At 31.8% G+C, this 22200-nt stretch overlaps 2 protein-coding genes across 2 annotated transcripts; one reads left to right on the top strand and one right to left on the bottom strand.

Moving 5' to 3' along the window:
- Window positions 1-3829: 3829 nt before the first annotated feature.
- Window positions 3830-4774, top strand: LOC100021208 (olfactory receptor 10AG1-like). The gene has a single exon (XM_001373392.3). The coding sequence runs from the start codon at window positions 3830-3832 to the stop codon at window positions 4772-4774; it is 945 nt and encodes a 314-aa protein (XP_001373429.3).
- Window positions 4775-13137: 8363 nt separating this feature from the next.
- LOC100021227 (olfactory receptor 10AG1-like) lies at window positions 13138-20458 on the bottom strand. The gene is made up of 3 exons (XM_001373405.5): window positions 20340-20458; window positions 15403-15431; window positions 13138-14039 (listed from the first exon to the last, which is right to left on the bottom strand). The coding sequence occupies exons 1-3, from the start codon at window positions 20456-20458 to the stop codon at window positions 13138-13140; spliced, it is 1050 nt and encodes a 349-aa protein (XP_001373442.5).
- Between the last annotated feature and the right edge of the window lie 1742 nt (window positions 20459-22200).

The following is a 22200-nucleotide window of genomic DNA, read 5'->3' as shown; positions in this document are numbered from 1 at the left end:
AAAAAGATATTGGAGTGCTTTGCTATTTCCTTTTCCAGATCAACTTTAAGATGAACCAACTAAGGCAAACAGGGTTAAGGACTTCCTCAAGTTTCCCAGTCAGTGTCTTGAGACTCCATTTGAACTCTAGTCCCTCATATCAAAGGCCAGGCATTCTATCTATTGCCCTACAAAACCGCTTTACTACTTACTTTCTGAAGTTTTTCTCTTCTGTCTTACAAATTATTATTTTCCATATTTACTCTGGCAATCCACATTTTTTAAACTGGAAGACACTGTAAATGTCTTTTCAATCAAATGCACTATTTAAGAGGGAGCTAAATCAAAACCCACTTGGGGAAAATAACTTTCCTTAAGGCAAAATGTATCTTTAGTACTATAATTGTCCTTCACAGTAGCATCTTGAGCTTTCATGCTATTGAGTCTATAGAACTCTGCCTTGTTATCCTACAAATGAATCTCAAGAATTAGAGGAGAATCATACCTAGTATTTTCTTCCACACTGATATACTACAAAAAGTAAGAACACTTGTTGTAAAGAAAAATTGTGGACTTTTTTATTGTTGTTTTTAAATAAATGCATAAATCATCCATTATTTTTATTTTCATTTATTGAAATTTGCATGAGTATAATACTTTAGTGTCTGCTAATTACTTTTCTCATAACAATTATAAGAATAAGGGAGAATGAATGTGATTTTCCCCATTTTACAGCCAAGGAAACTAAGGTTTAGAGAGCAATGGTTACTTGTGAAGAACCTGCAACTAGTTAAAAGAGAAGTCAAACTTGTAGTCCCTGACCTCAGTCTCTAAGGCCAAAACTTTTTTCTATTACATTGTACTGCCTCATTAAAGCATATTTTGTGCCACAAACTTGGATTCACAACACTTGACCACTAATTAAAAGTAAAAAAAGAATTATCACGTTGAAAAAGTGTCCCCATTGAGCAAGGCAGGATAAGAATCCTTTCCATTTAAAGGGCAACATTGGCTGTGAATACAGAGGAATATTTTTCAAAGAGGCATGTCTCTAATGCATGTGGTGGGCATGGACATAGGTTTTAAGGCATAATTTAGTAACATTATGATGTAATAGAAGGCATTGGATTTAATGTCAAGAGAACGTGGATTCTAGTGCCTATTCTGAAACTGAATATATGTGTGACTATGAGCAAGTCCTCTCAGATATTCAAGTGTCTGTCCAGTAAAAAGAGGGAAATAATGCTAATAATTTCTCCCAGGGATTTGTGAAGATTCAATGATATAATGAGTTATAGGCCATCACAAACTGTAAATAATCTTATGAATTCCATTTCTCATACATCCTTAATATTGTCAATATACTCATCAGAGAAAGAAGCAACGGCATATAATTTTATCTTATTTAAGAAACGTAAGTATCACTTTTAAGTAATACCTCATATTCTTTTATTTGAGGGGTAATTGGAACTAGGTGATAGCTAAGTTCCCATGACACTTTTATAATCCCACTTAGGCATCAAGATAAAGTATAGAGAATGGTGATGTTCTCATAAAGCTGTGACATGAAATGCTGAACCAAAAAAGTAACATCCTGTATTAGAAAGCAATAGCAACTTTGGGGTTCTAAATATTAAATATCATATGAGAACCTGGTTAGAAAAGGTCATTGAAAATGCTGAAAGTCATTTAATAATGCCAAGAAAGGAGATGTTAACATATTTATTACTCAGATTTATTGGTCATCATAAGAATATGCCAAGGTGACAATAAGAGGTAAAGAATAAAAAAAAAAATTCATTGTTTAAATATTTTATTTACTGTTCTGTAACCTACTATTTGATACAAAAAAAAAGAAATAAGGATTTTTTTTTTTGCTGTGAAAGCTTGTTTTTCTTGCTTATCAACATAGTTTCTTGGAAGAGGAAACTAAGAACCTTATATTTTGCCATATTTTCAATGATCATGTCAATTCATCTCAACTCAGGTAAGGATCTAGGAAAATAAAGTTGTGAATAAAAAAAAATAGAGAATGACTGCACAAGAGTTCAAGCCATTTAATGCTATGGTAACCATAAGATCTCTTAAAATTAGACTACTATTCATATATTTCATCTAGATTTCAGCAATGAATTTGTCAAAGTCATTTTCATCTTGTGGACAAAATAGAAGAAAGTAGGCTGGATATAATTTGGTAGATTCTGAATATTTTTTGACAAAAATGAAGAAAATTTAAAAAAAAGTCATTAAAGTTTCAATGACTACTTAGAAAGTAGAGCCCAATGTAGTATCAAAAGAATTCTTATTAAGTCCAATGTCCTACCATATTTTATCACTCACTGAGTTAAGAAATCATTTCCCAAATTTACATAGTGATCCAGTAACCCTATAATTGAACTTGTCTTCAAATTTTGAGACATCTGTTCTTTCCATTATATTTAACTAAACATCACCAAACTATTCAATGCCTTGGCTATATATATATATATATATATATATATATATATGATAAACATAGAAACAATTGAATACTAATGATGAGTATAAAATGTGTAGTATAGCCAGGAAGGTTTAAATAATTTGACCCTGGAAGATATCTGCAAGTACTTTTAATCCCTAACCCATATTTTACAGATGAAGAAACTGAAGCATTTTATAAAAAGAAGAAAAAAATACTTTCAGTAGCTTAGAATTGAATTTATATTTGATAGACAATTAGAGTTTACCTGCTACTTTTAATAATAACAATAATAATTGTCAAATAGTCTGAAAATCAGGAATACTTGAATTCTAGTCTCATCTTTTATAGCTACTTTCTGCTATAGCTAGAATAGAACAAGTGACTTACTGTCATTTATGACAGAAAGAATGAGCATAGAGTTCTAATCAGGTGGTTGAATTTGGATGTGTCCTTGTTTATACGTTTCTAAAATGGGAACAATAGCATCAATCATATCTCTCCCAAAAGAAATTGTGAAAATCATTTAAAAACTGTCTGTATGATCTTTGAAAAGCACAGAGTAATAGAAACAATAGTATATAACAACAAAATATATTTGTTAGATTCTTTAGTCATTGAGCAGACCAACTTGATTATAGAATGATCCTGTTGGGAGTAGAAACTCCATTATATAAAATATTAAAGGAGTTCACCTCTTCATTTTCTCTCCTTCATGAAGTGTTCTAAAGTTTGAGGTAGTCAGCAAACTCTACAAGAGCAGGGTGATAAGGCATATATTTTTATATATTCTGATATGAATGATTTTAAAGGAATTAATGGATAATAGTTCCCAGATCCATGAGAATTCAAAGTCTCCAGAATGTGTTAGAAAAGTAAGAATTAGCTAGGAAATATCCATTGAATTATTACTACGTGGGAGATATTGTGTCCTATAAGCAGAGGGGAAGTAAAGCAAAAAAAAGAAACAAACAAAAAGCTTTAAAATTATTCCTGATCTTCATAGATCATAGTATAATTATAAAAATTATGTATGAAGAAGATATATGCAGAATTATATATATATATATGCATATATATATGTATGCAGGAAGCAATCTAGGAAGTACTAGCCTGGGCAAAAAAAAATGTCTCGAACAAATGTAGGATTTAAATTGAGATTTACCAAAAGAGAGAAGAGAAAGTTAAGAAGGAAGAGTATTCCAGACATAGACAACAGAATAGAATCAAAACTTTATGTATCATATATGGGCAGCTGATGGTAACGTTAAAACAGATTATCAGTTATAAAAGGAAACTGATGGACTATATACTCACTCATTTTACAGAAACCGAAATGAAGGCTTAGAAAACTGATATACTTTGGCTATCCTGAATTCAATATTTTCAAAAATGGAATATGCAGGGAGAAAAATGGCAGGAGAAAATCTGACTGTTATGATGGAATTCATTCTCCTAGGATTTTCTGACCTTCCCAACCTTCGAGGATTTCTGTTTGGAATTTTCTTAGTAACCTATTTGAGTATTCTAATAGGAAACAGTCTCATCATTATAATAACTAAGGTGGATGCAGGTCTCCAAACTCCTATGTATTTTTTCCTAGGGAATTTTTCTTTCTTAGAAATCTGCTACACATCAGTCACTCTCCCCAGAATGCTTACAAATCTTTGGACCCAAAAAAGAAACATTTCTTTCTTGGCCTGTAGCATACAACTTTGTTTTCTTCTCATTTTGGGGAACAGTGAATGTTTCCTCTTGGGAGTGATGGCTTATGACCGTTATGTGGCAATTTGTAAGCCTCTGAACTATCCTCTTATTATGAACCAAAAAATGTGTTTTCAGCTGTTGGTTGGCTCCTGGATTACTGGGATCCCAGTTCAGATAGCATTGACATATCAGATCTTTTCTTTGCCCTTCTGTGGGTCTAATAAACTCAACCATGTTTTTTGTGATATTCCACCATTACTGAAGCTAGCATGTGGGGACACCTCTATGAATGAGTTCTCTGTCTATGCTGATGCTGTGTTGTTTGCCATGGTTCCCTTTCTTTTGATTGTTGGGTCCTATGTTAAAATCATCACAACCATCCTCAAACTGCCATCAGCCACAGGGAGGCATAAAGCTTTTTCCACTTGTTCTTCCCATCTCATTGTAGTTGGTTTATTTTATGGTTCTGGTATTATTATGTATTTGAGACCCAAATCCAGCTACTCATCTGGCATAGACAAAGTGTTCTCTCTTTTCTATACTATTGTGACCCCAGTTTTTAACCCTCTGATATACAGCCTAAGGAACAAAGATGTCATTGCCGCACTAAGGAATTTATTAACTAAATAACAACATCAAGAAACAAAAAGATGAACTAATGGAGAATCATTTCTTCTCCATTTATTTCCTACTCCATATGGAAATATAACTTTTTTGTTATTCTCCTACATTTGAAAACTTTTATTTTAAGTTCTTCAGAAACTTCTTCTTGTTTCCAGAATTATGCCAACTGTGTCTATGTGTCACCTGAAGACTAAGTCAATCAATTTATAAAGTTCTACTGTTAAGACTTTTTACCAACTTAAAGTTAAAAGCTCAAAATAGAAAAATGTCCTGAATATAAAAATATTAAAATAATACTATCATTTAAAAATACTCATTTCTTATATGCTATAATGCCACTTCTGTTGTTTATTTTTTTATATTTAAGGTGATGCAGCCTCCTTATGTTCAAAGGAAAAAAAAACAATTTCATGACAAAAATATATTAAAGAAGATTTGGAAAGGAGAAAGTAACAGTATTTAAAAGTTAGAGAGTATGGGAGGGAATTGCTTCAATAAGAAAGATAGTAATCATGGAGGGATGGTTTCAAATAAAAGATAAACACAAAATAAAATAGATTTAGTTTGATTCGGGAGGAGATGGAACAGAGATAAGATTGTGCCAAGCATTACAAATTCAAATGCCCGGTAATGACATTATTATTGTTGCATGTTATTGCATGTTATTGCAACAAAAGGATCAGAGTAAAGAAATAAGGTCTAATGGAGGAAATACAAAAGCAACTGAGGAATTCTAAATGAACACAGAAGGATCAAACTTCTTCACTGGATCAGCCATTAAATAAGCTTATCACTCTAACCCTATCTTGAACTTATAGTGAAGAAATATATGAGAAAAAAATGTGCATGTTAACAATTATATACTATGTATTGCTTTTGCTTATTATCCCCAACTGAGACAGACCTTATATATGCTAAGCCCTGTGTTAGCCACACCCTACATTTTGTCCTATTATTATAATCATGGTCCATTATTCTACTCTAAATATGATTATTTATTATATTTACACTTTGTCTATGAAGAAAAGGAAGTATATAATTGCTTGATGTACAATTCATAATTCATAGAGAATAGATCTTATATTCATACAAGGGTTCAAGAGCCCTTCTGAAACATATCCAATATACAAGTGTGGATGAGTCATTTAATGCTGATCCATTTTTTAAAAAAATGTCCTATGTGATATTTAACATAGTTATATTTTTATGATTTTTCCATAATTAATTTTTATCATATTTATTCACAATTAAGGGTAGAAGAAATATTTAATTTTTTAAAAATATTTTCCAATCCAAATTCCCTCTCTCCTATCACTCCCCTGAAGTGGTCAGCAATTTAATATAGGTTATACATGTTCAGTCATGTAAAGTATATTTCATCATGTTCTGAAATAAAATATGTATCACACATAAAAGAACTAAGAAAATAAAATGAAAATGCTATGCTTCAATCTACATTCAGATTTCCTTAGTCCTTCATCTGGAGATGAATAGGATTTCTCACCACCAGACTTTTGTAACAGTCTTGGATTATATTGCTAATAATAGCTAAGTCATTCATAGGTCATTATTGTAAAATATTGCTTTTACTATGTCTAGTGTTTTATTCCTGCTCACTTTATTTTTCATCAATTCATATAAGTACTCACAGATTTTTTCCAGTTATCCAGTTTATTATTTCTTGTGGAATAATAATAGTATTCCATTGCAATCATATAAGACAACTTGTTCAGCCATTCCCCATTTGACAGATTTCTCTCAATTTCCACTTATTTGTCAATATAAAGATATCTATCTATCTATCTATCTATCTATCTATCTATCTATCTATCTATCTATCTATCTATCTTTACAAATAAATCCTTTTCTCCTTTCCATAAGGTCCATAAGGTCCATGGACCTAGTAGTTGTATTGCTGAATCAAAACATAATTTTATAGCCCTTAAGATGTAGTTCCAAATTGCTCTCCAGAATGGCTAGATCAGTTTCAAATTCTAGTTACTGTGTATTAGGGCTCCAGTTTTCCCACATCGCCTCCAACATTTATCATTTTCCTGTTTGGTTATATTAGCCAATCTGGTAGTTGTGAGGTGGTATCTCAGAGTTGTTTTATTTTTCTTTTCTTTAATCAATAGTGATTTGGAAGATTTTTTTCTCATGACTATAATTGATTTGTTTATCTGAGAATTACCTATTCATATCCTTTGAGCAATTAGCAAGTGGGAAAGGCATATTCCTATAAATTTGACTACATTCTATATATTTGAGAAATATTGCCTTTGTAAGATTTAGTAGTAGTAGTCTCTCAGTAACCGAGGATGACTATTGTCTTTGTGCGTTTTTGTGCACAAAGACACTTGTGCATGATGATTTAAGTGGAAAAGTTGATGCACAGAGACAGTCCCACTCTCTCTGCATTGGAAGCCTGGGTCCAGTGGCACAAAAAGTCATTACACCTGGAGACTTCCTCAGCTGCATTGGATGGCCGTGTTGTCTTTTGTGCTCCAACACACCCTAAGCACTCCACAGTGCTTTGCTGCGTCGCCATCTCAGCTGTTGAACCTTCTTATTGGTTTCTTCCATCTGTTCAGCCGAAGCAGTCTTCACATGCTGGGTGAGCAAAGCCCTAGTTCACCAGGGGTCTATGATGACCCAATGGCTACCCTCACAAGGTTTAGCCAGCCTGTAGAAGCCATTGCTCAGGGTGTGGCATGCTAGCAGCTACTGGGAGCCACAAATGAGAGCTGGGTGTCAGGTGAGGGTCAGAAGCTGGAGAGCTGCCCTAGGAGGGCATGATAAGCCCTCCATATCAAAGCTATTACTCCTCCCTGAGCAACCCATACACCCCTTTTGAACTTGCTATATACCTCCCTATTCCTAGTTTTTTTCCCCCTTTGAATCATGGTGGCATTGATTTGGATGATGCAAAAATTTTAAATTCAAACTAATCAAAATTATTTTTGAATCAAAATTCATTTTATATCTTGTAACATTCTTTATCTCTTTTTTGATCATTGTTTCTTCCCTTATCCATAGATCTGACAAATAAACTATTCTGTTTACCCCCATCTGACTTATGATATCACTTTTTATTCATAAATCATGTATGCATTTTAAATTTATCTTTGTTTATGGAATAAGATGTTTTTCTATGCCTAAGTTCTGCCATATGTTTTTCTGATTTTCCTTACTTTTAAATATAAAATTGTGAGGTTTTGCTCCTAAAGCTTTAATTCTTGGACTTAGCAAATATCAGGGTACTGTGGTCATTCAGTACAGTGTTTTGTATACTTAATGAATTCCACTGATCCACTACTCAATTCGTTAACTTGTACCCAAATATTTTGAGGATTACAACTTTATAATACAGAATGAGGTCTGTTATAGCTGGGTCACTTTCTTTTTATTACTTTCCTTAATATTTTTGACTATTTTTTCTTCCAGATGAAATGTCTTCTTTTTTTTTTCTAGCTTCATAAAATAATTTTTGGTAGGTTGATTGTTATGTCCATGAAAAAGTAAATTAATTTAGAGAGAACAGTCATTTCTGTGATGTTGGCTTGGTGCACTCATCAGCACTTAATGTTGTGTGTATTTTTTCATTTATTTAGATGAGTTCATTTCTGCAAAAAGGGTTCTGTAATTTTTTTATGTAGTTCCTGGGTTTGTCTTGGCATGTAGAATAAAAGTTACTTTATATTGTTTAAAGTTATTTTAAATTGGATTTCTTTTTCTATCACTTTATTGGTAGCATATGGAAATACTGATATTTATGTGAGCTCATTTTGCTTAAGTTGTTAATTGTTTCAACTTTAAAATATTATCTAGGATTATCTAACTATACCATTGTATCATCTGCAAAAAGTAAAAGCTTTCTTTTCTTATTACCTATTCTAAATACTTACATTCCATCCTATAGTTGCTATAACTAGATTTTTTAGTACAATTTTGAATAGAGTACTGATAATGTACATCCTTGCTTCAACTCTGATCTTATTGGGGAGGTTTTTAGCTTACCCCCATTACAGATAATGCTCACTGATGGTTTCAGGTAAATGCTTTTTATCATTTTAAGTAGAGCTCCATTTATGACAATGTTGTCTATTGTATTTATAGAAATGAATGCTTTATTTTTAAAGGTTTTTCTTTATATATTGAGATAATCATATCATTTCTCTAGGTTTTGTTATTGTTATAATTTATTATGCTGACACTTTTTCCCCTAATATTGAAACATCCTTGCATGCTTTGTGTGAATTCCACTTGGTCATGCTTGGTATGATACTTGTGATATATTGTGTTATATAGCTGCCAACTTCATGGTAGTATTTTATTTTAAAATGTTTGCATTAATCTTAATTAGAGAGGTTGGTCTTTAGTTTTCTTTCCCTGTTTTTGCTCTTTCTGGTTTCAATATCAGTACAATATTGTGTTGTAAAAGGAACTTGGTAGAATTTCTTCATAAGACATATTTTTTTTCCCAAGCAGTTTATATAATATTAGAATTAATTATATTTAAATATGGGATAGAATCCACTGGTGATTTTTTCTTAGGGAATTCATTGATGACTTGTTTGATTTTTTTCTCAAATAAGGTTTCTGATGTATTAAATGTAATTGTTAATCTGAGTTATTTATACAATCTTAAAAATTTTTTTATCTTGGTCAGATTTATTGGTATGTAATTGGGTAAAGTGGCTTCTAATAATTCCTTTAATTTCCTCTCAGTGGGTGGGGAATTTGTCATTTACATTTTTGATACTGATAGTCTTGTTTCTTTTCTTTTTTTTAATCAAAGTAATTGAAGATTTTTTATTTTATTATATTTTTCATAAAAAATCCTTTCTTATTAATTCAATATTTTATTCTGATTTAACTTTCAATTTTATTAATTTCTTCTTGGAATTTTAGGATTTCCAATATAATATTTAATTGGAGATTTTAATTTGATTTTATTTTCTAGGGTTTTTTTTAATTACATGCCTACATCATTGATTTTCAATCTATATTCTATTGATTGAATCATTTAGATTTTGTGAATTTTATATTTCCTCTACCCTTCTTAGTCTTTAGAATTTTAGCAAACAGGAATGTATACATCTCCACTTAGGTATTAAGTGTGGAGGAGGAAGGTCTATGACAAGTATGTGCTAGCAAGTGACAAATCAGAAACAACTGACTGACCCCCTGGGCTGTCCAAAAGCCAAGTTTAAGCCACAATTGGTACATGTGAGACACAGGAAGTAATGTAAAAAAAAACTGTCTTTATAATTTGAGTCAATTCCTTTGAGAGGAGTTGGCGGAGGAACTTGATTTAGAGGAACTTGAGTGTAACACCTGAGACTGCTTCTCTTAGACAATCACATGGTGAGTTATAAGGCTTACTCCCCTTTCCTTGGCTTTCTGGAGGCACCAGCCTCTGAGGAGGCCCCTCATTTTGGAGGAGGGCTCATGGCTGGAAGCTGAGCTAGATTTAATCATCTGCCCTCCCCATCCCTTGGCTGGGGCCTCTGAACTCCTGCCTGTTATCTCTCTCCCTTTCTCTCTTTCTTTCTTCCTTAATTTCTTCCTTCTGTTGTAAATAAACTAACATAAAATCCATTCTGACTTGAGTATTTCATTGGGATTTAGAATTTAAATCCCTGGCAACCAACTAAAATATATATTCAGTATCAACCCTAAATTTTACTCTTAACAATTTGTACATTTTCCCATAACTATTTCTTAGGATGAATACCATAAATATTTTTGCTTTTGTTTAGTTGTGAAACTTTTGTGATCTATAATACATGCTCCATTTTTGTGAAAGTGCCATGTGTTGCTGAGAAAAAAGTCATATTCCCTTCTATTCCCAATCAAAATTTCCAGAAATATATTATATTTAAATTTTCTTAAAAATCTATTTACCTCTTTTATTTAGTTTTGTTTATTTTTGGTTTGATTTATCTAGTTCTGATAAGGAAAATTTGAGATCCTCCAATACAATAGTTTTATTGTTTATTTCCTCCTGTAACTCATGCAATTTCTTTTTTAAGGAATTTGAATGCTACGCCATTTGGTGTAACTATTTATAGTATTGATGAGTTCAGTTTTATACATGAGTATAAGTTGTTCACAAAAAATCTAGTTCAAAATGCATACTTGATAGTTAGAAATGCCATAATGAATGTGATAACCAAAGTAAGATTTGGATAGATACATCTAAGAACCATCTATATAGAGATGGTATTTGAAACCATGGCAAATGATGATATTATAAAGTTTAAGATATGTTATGATTTTTTCAATTATTAATTATTAGTACTGAAAAATTAAATGACAAAATATTCACTATAATGTTTATTTGGATACATAATAAAACTGTTTCTTCTTCCACCTCTTTTATTTGCCTCACCTTAGAAAATCTGTGGGCCTGTAATAATGCTTAGTACATAGTTATCATTCAATAAATTATATTCATTTATTGATCCTCTCATATAAATAAAATTTCCTTTTGTCTCATTGCTTTATTTTTGTTGTATGTCAAGATAGATGCAAGTCAATTCTTCCAATCACTTGCTTACTTAAGTAATATTCATAGATCATATTTTAAAAGAAACCTTCTATTTTTTATTTCATCACTCCATAAACTTCCCTGAAGAGACAGAAAGCAGCCTAAATGGATTCAAGAACATTTAATATTTTCCTTTTGAAACATAGATTGCCATAGTCAAATAATTCATCACCAAATCTACTTTGGGAGTATGCCCTTCTCCATAAATATAAAAGGTTCTGAGAAAGGAATCATATTATATTTCTGGGAGATTTGTGAATATTTTTCTATAATGCCATTAATAATTCATAAGTGTTACTATGTACCAGGAACTCTAGTAAGTATTGGAGAGAAAAAGGAAGCCTCTGCCCTTACAGAGCTAACATTGTTGAAGCATATGTTTTAAATGCCTAAATAAATATTTGCTACATAAATATAGTGAGTGATGCTTAGAGAATAATGCAGTGATACTTAGAGAAAAAAGGTCCTACTGAAGTTTGTTCTTGAGCTAGGTCTTAAAGAAAGCCATTGGTTCTAAAAGTTTAAAATAGGAGGGATTTTCCTGAGGGACTTATGAGAAAGAATGCTATCCACATCCAAAGAACTCTGGGAGTAGAAACACAATAGAAAACTATATGGTTGATCCCATGGTTCAATGGGGATATGATTGGGGTTTGGGTCTTGAAAGATCACTCTATTGTAAATATGGATAATATGGAAATATATTTTGAACAATGAAACTTTTATTTTCTTAATTCTAGGGCCAATGAGTCTCAGGATAGTAAAGTAATATGTCATTGTGGTCCATAATTTATGACTTTCAGTCTTTTGTAACACTATTTCCCTCTAATCATCTAATCAAGCTCCTTAATGTCTTAATTAAGAAACAGAAATCATTAATATTTTGGCAAAGCATTATTCTAAAGAACAGCTAAGGGAAGAAAATTGTTCAGAGAGACCATAATCTGCATTCTAGAATCTAAATGTTTCAGAATTGAAATTCAGCTAATGTGTAATTTGGAATATTGACATAATCCTATTCAATCAATCAAATAACTATTAAGGTATTGTGGCTAATGTGTTAAAGTTTAGGAGGAAAAGAAATTTTTTAGCCCTCAAGGAACTGATATAATCCTGTGATGTGATGGTTTTTGTACTACTAGTAAATTTGTAGAAATTTAATTCAAGGACATCATATCAATCAATAAAGACTTAGTGTTTGAACTACTAAGTAGGAGAAAAATAATTTGAGGAAGGAGAGAACATTAAATACTAGGATGTCAAGGAATGTTTTGTGGAAAAGATAGTCTTCAAGGAAGATAGACAATTTGAAAATTAGAATTTTGAAAAAAAAATACATGTCCTGGATGTCATTTAATTTGAACAAACATTTAATTTGGCAACATTTAATTTGAATAGAAAAGAAACATCAGATGGAATGAATGCTTAGCTCAGAAACCATCTGTGCTTAAAAATATGAAGTTAAAATATTAGCAATTTTTATTTATCCCTGAGCAAAATATTTTTGGTGATAGAAGTTCCCTATAATCATTTCACAACATTACTTTTTAATATTTACATACTTAGTTGGTCTTTTTACCTCAAGAAAAAGACAAAATCAATAATATATAAATTGTTCTTATGAATTTTTGACAGTCTACCATCAAAAGTGACAGCAAGTCTCAATAAGAATATCTATCCCCAAACAATCAAGATTATTATGAGGGAATTATAAATTTTCTAAAGGAGAGAATGGGATAGAGATGGGAAATTATTAAGGTCATTTCAGGTCAAACATACAGACAACAGTTTTTTGAAATTTCAACTATTTGTTTCATTATACTACTAAAATTTGAAATATTTTTTTCATTGCAGCAATGACATCCTTGTTCCTTAGGCTGTATATTAGGGGGTTAAACATAGGGGTAACAATGGTATAGAAAAGGGCAAGTATTTTGTCTATTCCTTCTGATTGAGATGATTTAGGTCTTAAATTCATAATGATAGCAGACCCAAAGAATAAAGCCACAACTATGAGATGGGAGGAACAAGTAGAGAAGGCTTTGGACCTTCCAGTGGCAGATGGCAATTTTAGGATAGTGGAAATGATTTTGACATAGGATCCAATTATTAGCAGAAAAGGAACCATAGCAAAGAGTACAGCATCAGCATACACAGAGAATTCATTTAAAGAGATGTCTCCACATGCCACTTTAAATAAAGGATGGATATCACAGAAAACATGATTGAGTTTTTTAGAACCACAGAAGGGTAAAGAGAAAATCTGGTATGTTTGTCCAATCTGGACTGGGACTCCACTGACCCATGAGGCAACCACCAACTGAACACATACCCTGTGGTTCATGATCATAGGATAATTCAGAGGCTTACAAATGGCCACATAACGGTCATATGCCATTACACCCAGAAGTAGGCACTCAGTACCTCCCAAAATGAGGAGGAAGCCAAGTTGTACAGCACAGGCCAACAAAGAAATATGTCTTTTCTGAGACCAAAGGTTCATCAGCATTCTTGGAAGAGTGACTGATGTGTAACAGATTTCCAAGAAGGAAAAATTTCCAAGGAAAAAATACATGGGAGTTTGGAGAGCTGGATCAACTTTGGTTATGATAAGGATGAGGCCATTTCCTATCAGAATACTCATATAGATTACCAAAAAAATCCCAAAGAGAACCCCTTGGAGATTGGGAAGATCTGAAAATCCAAGAAGAATGAATTCTACCATATCAGTGAGATTAGTAACTGTCATTATTTCCTGGGTATTCAATCCGTGGCAATCATTAAATCAGAATTGGCAAGTCATTTCCTCATTCAAAGATTTAGTTCCCACTCCTGTAAAATTAGATATTTTGATTAGATAACAAAGAATGTCCCTTCCTAGGTCTGATATTCTATTTTAGTTCCCCTATAATTTTGAAAATCTATATCTTATTACCTAAAGTTTCTTATAGAGCTAACATTCTTCGTTCTATATTCTAAACTTCCATACAGCAATTATTGCACCATATATTTTATATGCAAAGATTATTTACAAATAATATTTCATCTTTATTCTAGAAAGTTGCTTCTAATTAAAATTTCAAGACTTCATGATTCTAAAAGACTTTGAATGAATGTAGAATCAGTAACTGACTTGTAGTCAAATTTGCAAAATCATAGTAAATCACAATAATGCCAATAAGAGTACAGTACACCCCTTACATTTACATTTTCATAGAATGTAAACTTCTGAGAGAGCCATATATTTTATGAAATGTAAACATTAGAAGGAAGGTGTGATAAAGGAAATATGACTTCCATATTATTGAAGGCATTGAAATTGAATCAAGTGTTTTTCAGCTACTCCAACTTTCCTCAAGCTATTATTTCTCTCTAGGGCTCTCCACCCCCATCCTCCAACCCCTCAACATACACAATCTTCTCTCTTTATATGAATCATTTTCTCATTTCCATGACCACACTGAATTATATTTTCCCTCTAGACATCCCAGACCACTGCATTCCAAAATAATTTCTACCTTGCTTGAATTCTTAGAATTATTGTTGATACCCCATAATTGACATTTTTAGGGCATTACAAAATTCTTGCTGAGGTTTTAAGCTTTGCTTGATATGTTCTACTCTGTTTCATTAATTTAGTTATTTTACTAACTACAAAGTGAATATCTTTGAAGATAGAGAACTTGTCTTTTATCTCTTCTTTTAGACTTGTACTGTCTCCTATAGGTAAGAAAGGGACATTATATATGTTATATATTTATTAATATGTAAAACATTTTCTTTCATAATTATCAGGGATATCAGGGAAAATAAAAGGTCTTCATATGCCTAGATACCTGCTTGATGTTTCAGATTCCACCCTTAAAAGCTCATTGGTTTGAGTTAAAAGTAGTTCAACTTCAAATCTCTTTTAAAGAGGAGTTACCTTATGCCACCCAGTTAACAATACTTTACTATTGTCTTCTTTATCATATCCTTTCTCATGTGATAGATAATTGAAAGCAGCTCACTGACAGACAGGACAAGTTTGTAAATGATGATAATTGTTAATGTTCTCTCAGTCCTTGAGGTGGTATATTACCCTGAAAAGACAGATCAAGGTTTTTACTTCTGTAAAAGGAAACTCAGAGAGTTGCAGATGAGTACTTCTATGGACAACTGGGAAGTTACTGAGGGAAATAATATGGACAAAGATAAAGTGATGACATCTAGACAAAAATAATGCACCTTCTTAACAATTCTAAAGATCATGTCTTTTACCAATATTCTCTCTTTCTAGAATGGTTACTCTCCTCACTGATTCCAGCAAATGACCTATTACTATGTTTTTTACTTTAATCTAGTTCTCCCTTGACTCTATCTTAATTGTTTTCCTTAAGTAGGGGAGTCATTCCAGTATTGCATTAGAAGAATTGGAATGAATTTGAATTTAACCTACTGTCTGACACTTAACAGTTTGTGAGATCATGTTGTACCTTCCTTTTTTTTTTTCAGAAGCAATCATTTATTCCCCACTGCCTCACATTTTTGAGTCTCAATGAAAATACCCAGTTCTAGAATGGAATCATTGCACAGTCTTTTCAACAATAGCATGAGTTACATAGCCATGTATTTACTGAAATGTAGTGATATAATTGCAAAATCACTTAAATTTCCTACCTTATTACCTACTGGAAATGGATATATGGTTAGGCTTGCTACAGTGATTATTGGTAAATACTGAATGATTCTGTAATCTTTTATAAAATATTTATTAATAATCCTTCTTTAATAATAGTTTCAATCATTTGGTCAAGAATCAAAGTCAAGCTAAAAATAGGAAACACAAGCAATTCTCCAATCCTACCTAAGTTCTCTTTTTCTTCATGTTATTGACAATGACTCAATAATCATCATTTAGGATTTTCAGTTCCCTGGAATGTAGTTAATTGAGGAAGGATGACCGAGTGTTCAGTATTTCTGATTCCCATAATATATAGCATTTCAAATCCCTATTTGCCATCTTTTTTTACCAAAGTTTATCTTCTAGATCAGAGAAAACTGAAGAAAAATAAAAGATGAGTAGATATAAATTCTCTATTATCTGCCTCAATCTTTCTAATAAACTCAAAAAGTAAATTCCATCATATTTTGTGATTTTAATAAGCACTTTTTGGAGATAAATGGAAGTCAGAGGGACTCCCTAATGTAGCTCTTTGGTTTAGAACAGAATGACTCAAATTTAACGTTAACAATAGAACGACCTTCTCCAAAATTGCCCAGAGAGACTGACTGATTAATTAAATAGATATAGCTTACAATTAGGTAAGTAACATTCACAAAACTTCAATATCATATATAGAGGTTCTATAATATCCACATAAAATTACTTTTAATATGGAAGCTTTCTATAGTAAAAGGAAAGGCAAACTGTAGTTCAGTAAACAAGTTTCAAGGGTTTTTGGTTTTTGTATTTGTTTTTTCAGCCATTCTGAGCTTAACTGAAAAATCTAATCTTGAATAATGTTTCAGAGGCCAGCTTTAACCAAGATTTTCTCATATTCAAGATTAGTAGCCTACCATCTACATTACTCTTTCTGTGTAGGTATGTGTATGTGTGTGTAAGTGTGTGTGAGAGAGACAGAGAGAAAGAGAGCGAGAGAGAAAGAGAGAGAGAGAGAAAGTGAGAATGAAAAGAACTACTTCCTATACCTGTGATTAAGGAAAGATTTTTTTTAAAGAAAGAAGGGAAAAATAATATCAAATGTTTTCAAATGAATAAAACTGCAATGAGAAGAGAAACTATGAAATTTGAAAATATTTTCATCAAATTTCTTTGATAAGAAAATCTGAATTTCAACATACATAAGAAATATGTATTATGTATAAAACCACATTATGAGTTAAAAGATGTGATCAAATTATATCAATATTTTTAAAAAAAGAAATACACTCTCTGACCATCTTATAAAAACAATATAAATCACTAATAATAATAAAAAATAAAAATCAGTACAATATTGAGAATGAATTTTAAGACTATTGGATTTGTAATGGATTCACAGAAAAAAAGATTAATTTGTAGCTGATGAAACAAATTGAATTAGATCAATGATTTGGTAAAAATAATGAAATCATATTGGAGGAAAACTATATAATTCATTAATCTCATGAAAAATTTTTAACTGTGGAAATCATGATGGGAACCCATTGGATATAAAATTCAAGCATAAATTTCAACAATACTTAAAAATATATGTATAGTATTTCAGTTGCTTAACAAAATGTAAAAATAAGGCAAATGGTGCTGGGGGCAGCTGGGTAGCTCAGTGGATTGAGAGCTAGCCCTAGAGACGGGAGGTCCTAGGTTCAAATCTGGCCTCAGACACTTCCCAGCTGTGTGACCCTGGGCAAGTCACTTGACCCCCATTGCCTAGCCCTTACCACTCTTCTGCCTTGGAGCCAATACACAGTATTGACTCCAAGACGGAAGGTAAGGGTTTAAAAAAAAAATAAGGCAACTGTTTTTCCCTGAAAAACTGCTGAAGAAACTATGCTATTGCAATATGATGGATATCTATTATTTATTAGGAAATAGAGAACTTCAGCAATACAGAGAAATGTGAAAAGTCTTAAACAAAGGTAAAGAAATAATAGGAATAATCACAAATGTATTGACCAATAAAAATGAAAATATAAATATTTCTAACCAGCAATTGATCTCATATTGAAAGACACATTTACTTTAAGTCTTCCTTTTAGGGAAATAAATCATTACAGAAATGATCTCTTAGGCAACAGATTTTTTTTTAACCATTATTTTGCAAGTTAGTAAATATCAGGTAGTGTAGAACAAATCTGGAAACAATGCTTGCATCAAAATCAAGGGGAACCAATAAAATGAAAATATTTATGACAATGGAACACCTATCAAATATGTAATATAGGTCCATTGAATGACAATGTTGCCTATATTAAGTTTTACATCTTTGCTATGGGTATTGTAAAAAGGGAACATAATTTGCATGCAATGATGTTAGCCCCAGGTTCTTATTTATTAGAGAGATATTGGGGAATAGGTCATCCAATTCACTCCTTGATTTTACTAATGAGGAAAGTTGATCCAGAGAATCTAAATGATTCATACAAAGTCAGGTAGATGAGAGCCAGAACCTGGACAAAACATTTCTGATGGCAAATATGACATGATTTCAATTTCATCCTTCTGCATCCCTCATGGTTTTACAATTAAGTGTAACTAGAAAATTTGACTGACAGGGAACTTCTTATCTTAATCCTTAAATTTTAGAAATTTCATGAACTTGGAGCAGAACAAATTTATTTTCATTTTAATATAACTTTTTCTTTATAATGTTGTTTTTCCTAATTTCATATCCTTAAATTTTATGTTGTGGAAATTAATTCACCAGACAATGAAATATATCCACAATAATTATTTTCAATTTAAATATTCCTGCTTTAGAGTTCTTTGATATCATTGTAGAACTATCCCAGATTCTGTGGATGAGGTTTTAAGATGATTCTGCTTATTTACTTTTACTCCTAACAATTGATTCGATATATCAAAGTTTTTTAAACTTAATGATTAAGTAGCTATTTGTACATACTTACTTCTTGCCAGGCATTAGTAGCAACAAAGTTGGTGTTGAGTATCTTGATAAAATTAAAAAAAAATTGATGAATTTATTCACGAATGAATGAAATTAGAGATCTTGAGGAAAACATGAATCTTATTCTGATCTTCCAGGAATTTAAAAGGATCTTGGGACAAAAGAAACCTGTAACTAGAAGGAACCACAGTGATAATTTTCTCTGTCACCATCCCCATCCCTATATTTTAGTTATAAATTCAAGAAACATGGATACATGATTTTCTAAAATGAAATAATTATTGTTCCTATTTCACTTGTTTTGCTACCACATTTTCTTCCACTTTTATAAAGTACTGATATTTTAAGCAAACCTTGTTTTTTATATGTTACTCATTTTAGTACTTTGCTTTATCATTGGACATTATTTACCTTTTATCAATAAAAATAATACTCCCCTAATCCCTTATATTTGTAAAAAGCTTCATAGATTTTGATGTGATTTTTGAACCATATTGTTTGAGGTAATGATAATCCCAAGAAAACAAAAATAACTGCTGAAAACAGGGTTATATTTGTTCAAGAGATTCCCATTAAGGTATGACAAAGATTTTTATATTTTATTGAATCATGATACCTAACTACAATTACAAAATTGGGGCTTTCAGGTAGAATGTAGATCATCTGAGATACATTTTCCTTTAATATCTATTGCTAGAAGTGAGATAATAAAATAGCTCATACATACCTTCATCATATGGAATGAACTATTTTTTTTCAGTTGCTTCTTTCTGTGAATAGATTCCTATAGAAGAAAAATGAAATAACACATTTATATAGCACTTTAGTGATTCCAAATTCTTTATATGCATTCTCTTATGTAAACCGCACAAGAACCCTGTAAGGTAGATATTATAGTAGTTATTTTTTTCACTTTAAAATTGAGAAAAAGGTAGCAACAAGTGGGCTCACTCTATGGAAAGATTAGAATATATTCCTGTTAGCTTCATAGTGTGGAACTAGCAGCAAGGGGGGAAAACATGCCAATTTTTTTCTGGTTGTCAATATGACTCTATATGTGTGTATGTCTAAAAGATGGTGAAGGGAGTAGAACTATTCACCCAATGATCTATCTAATGGTAGAATGAACAGCCTTGGTTTGCAGTGTGCTCATTCTGATTGGAATTTTTGCTCCAGGACCTCCATTTTCAGTCGGGCTGTGATGGACATTCTTTCTTACAGATCTGTCTAGACTAGTTGACTTGTTAAATTCCTTTTAAAATATTGTGAAGTTAAATGATTTGGCCAAGCTCACAACTAGTAAGTTTAAGAGTTAGAATATAGCCCAATGCTCTCTTGAATCCACATCCAACACATTTGCTATCAAACCCTTTTGCTTTTCCATTAACATTTAATCTGCTGCCACCACTGAATTTTGTGAGAGGTATCATTTCCTCCTTCCAAAAATGCATTCCTTGTGTTCAACTCAGGGCTTTTCAAGCAGGACTCCATCTCTTCTCGGTTCTGTAGGGACAGTTCCTCTCCCATGTTAATATCTAATTTTTAATGAGAGATAAATTCTAATGACCCCAAGTCCAGGACAGTTACTTGCATTAATTAGGTAGAGTGATAGAATATAAAGAACCCTTGGGAGAGAGGAAAAAAAGTTTTTTATTTCCATGCCTGGTTCTTCTACTAGCTCATGATTAAGCTTTTGATAAATCAGTGTAATTCTTCTTCCTCAATTTTCTCATCTGTAAAATGTGAAAATATAATAGAAAATAGTTTTCAAAGCACTTTATAACTGTATTAAGGTTACATGTTCTCCATAGCGACCCTGTGAAACACATGCTCTTTTATTATCCCCATTTTACAAGTGGGGAAACTGAGAGAGAATTTAATTGAATGCACAGAGTCACATATCCAATAAATGGCTGGGATGAGATTCAATTCAGGTCTTCCTAATCCCAGCTCTCTAATTACTATGCCATCTAGAGAATGAGAGGTGTTTTTACAACCCATTTATTTGTGAAATGGTTTCAATAAATGCTTAGAAGAACCAAAAAATTAACCTTTATCATCTCAGTAGCATCTCTGTAAAAGACATAATTAAATCATAAAATTGAATTTCTCTTTAGACAAGGGGAAGGTTCAATAAGTTTATTTGAAGTATTGAGATATGGTTTGCTGTAGTGATAAAAAAAAAAGTGAAATGTGAGTCAGAGGTCTTGGTTTTGAATTCTAGCTCCAGAACTTAGTGACCTTGGAAAAGTCATTTCCCCTCCAGAGAATTAAGTTCATTTTCTAAACTGAAAGCATTGGACTGAATGACTTTATTACTTATTCCCTTTAAGTCTATCTTGTATCATAGAATTTCCAAAAATATGATACGATGAGGCAGTGAAAATGAACAATGGATAAACCATTGGACTTGAAGTCAGTAAAAATCTTAGTACAAACTTGATCTTAGGTACTCACTATATTTGTGATTATAAACAAATGTTTTGACATATTAGTTTAATCATTCTTCCCAAAAAAGATATGGAAGAAGGGATTATGTTACAATAACTTGGTATTGAAAATCTTCTGGCTACTAAAAAAAATACCTTCTGTCTTCGAATTGATATTACGTATCAGTTCCAAGGCCAAAAAGCCAAATCCTTTAGGTAATTGAAGTTAAAGGACTTGCACAAGATAACATAGCTAGGAAATGTGTAAGGCCAAGTTTGAAATTAGAACCTTCCAATTCCAAGCCTGACTCTCTATGCCCTGAGCTATGTAGTCCTTCTGTGGGTTATATTTTATCACTGTTAACTTTTCCAGATATTTACAAATGATCTATTAAATTCAGTCTAGCATTTTGACATGAATGGAAGTTAAAGGTGCTTGGGAAAAATTTTCAAATTGAATTATCTTTTCAAAATTTTTAATTGTTTCATTAATTTCCTTCTCTAGAACTATGGTTCTTCTATTCACACTTTTTCATGTATGTTTGACTGTATCTCAGAAATCACATCTGTAAATTCCTTTTAGTATTTAAGGGTAATTGAGTCAAGCAAGGTAACTTTAATTATTGAGATACTTAAGTACCCACTTATTTTCTGTTCATCCTCCTTAAGTAATATCACCATTTTAACCATTCTTGTTCCATATTTTATAGTAAAAAATAGTCATTCTTCCTGGTTAAGAAACTATTAGCGGTCATCCACCATGATCAAGTAGGATTTATACCAGGGATGCAGGGCTGGTTCAATATAGCATAATTGACCATATAAACAAACAAACCAACA

Source organism: Monodelphis domestica, chromosome 6 (genome assembly GCF_027887165.1).
Source record: "Monodelphis domestica isolate mMonDom1 chromosome 6, mMonDom1.pri, whole genome shotgun sequence".
NCBI classification, from domain to species: domain Eukaryota; kingdom Metazoa; phylum Chordata; class Mammalia; order Didelphimorphia; family Didelphidae; genus Monodelphis; species Monodelphis domestica.
The sequence above is the reverse complement of the archived record's forward strand: the minus strand, read 5'-3'. Positions and strand labels throughout refer to the sequence as shown.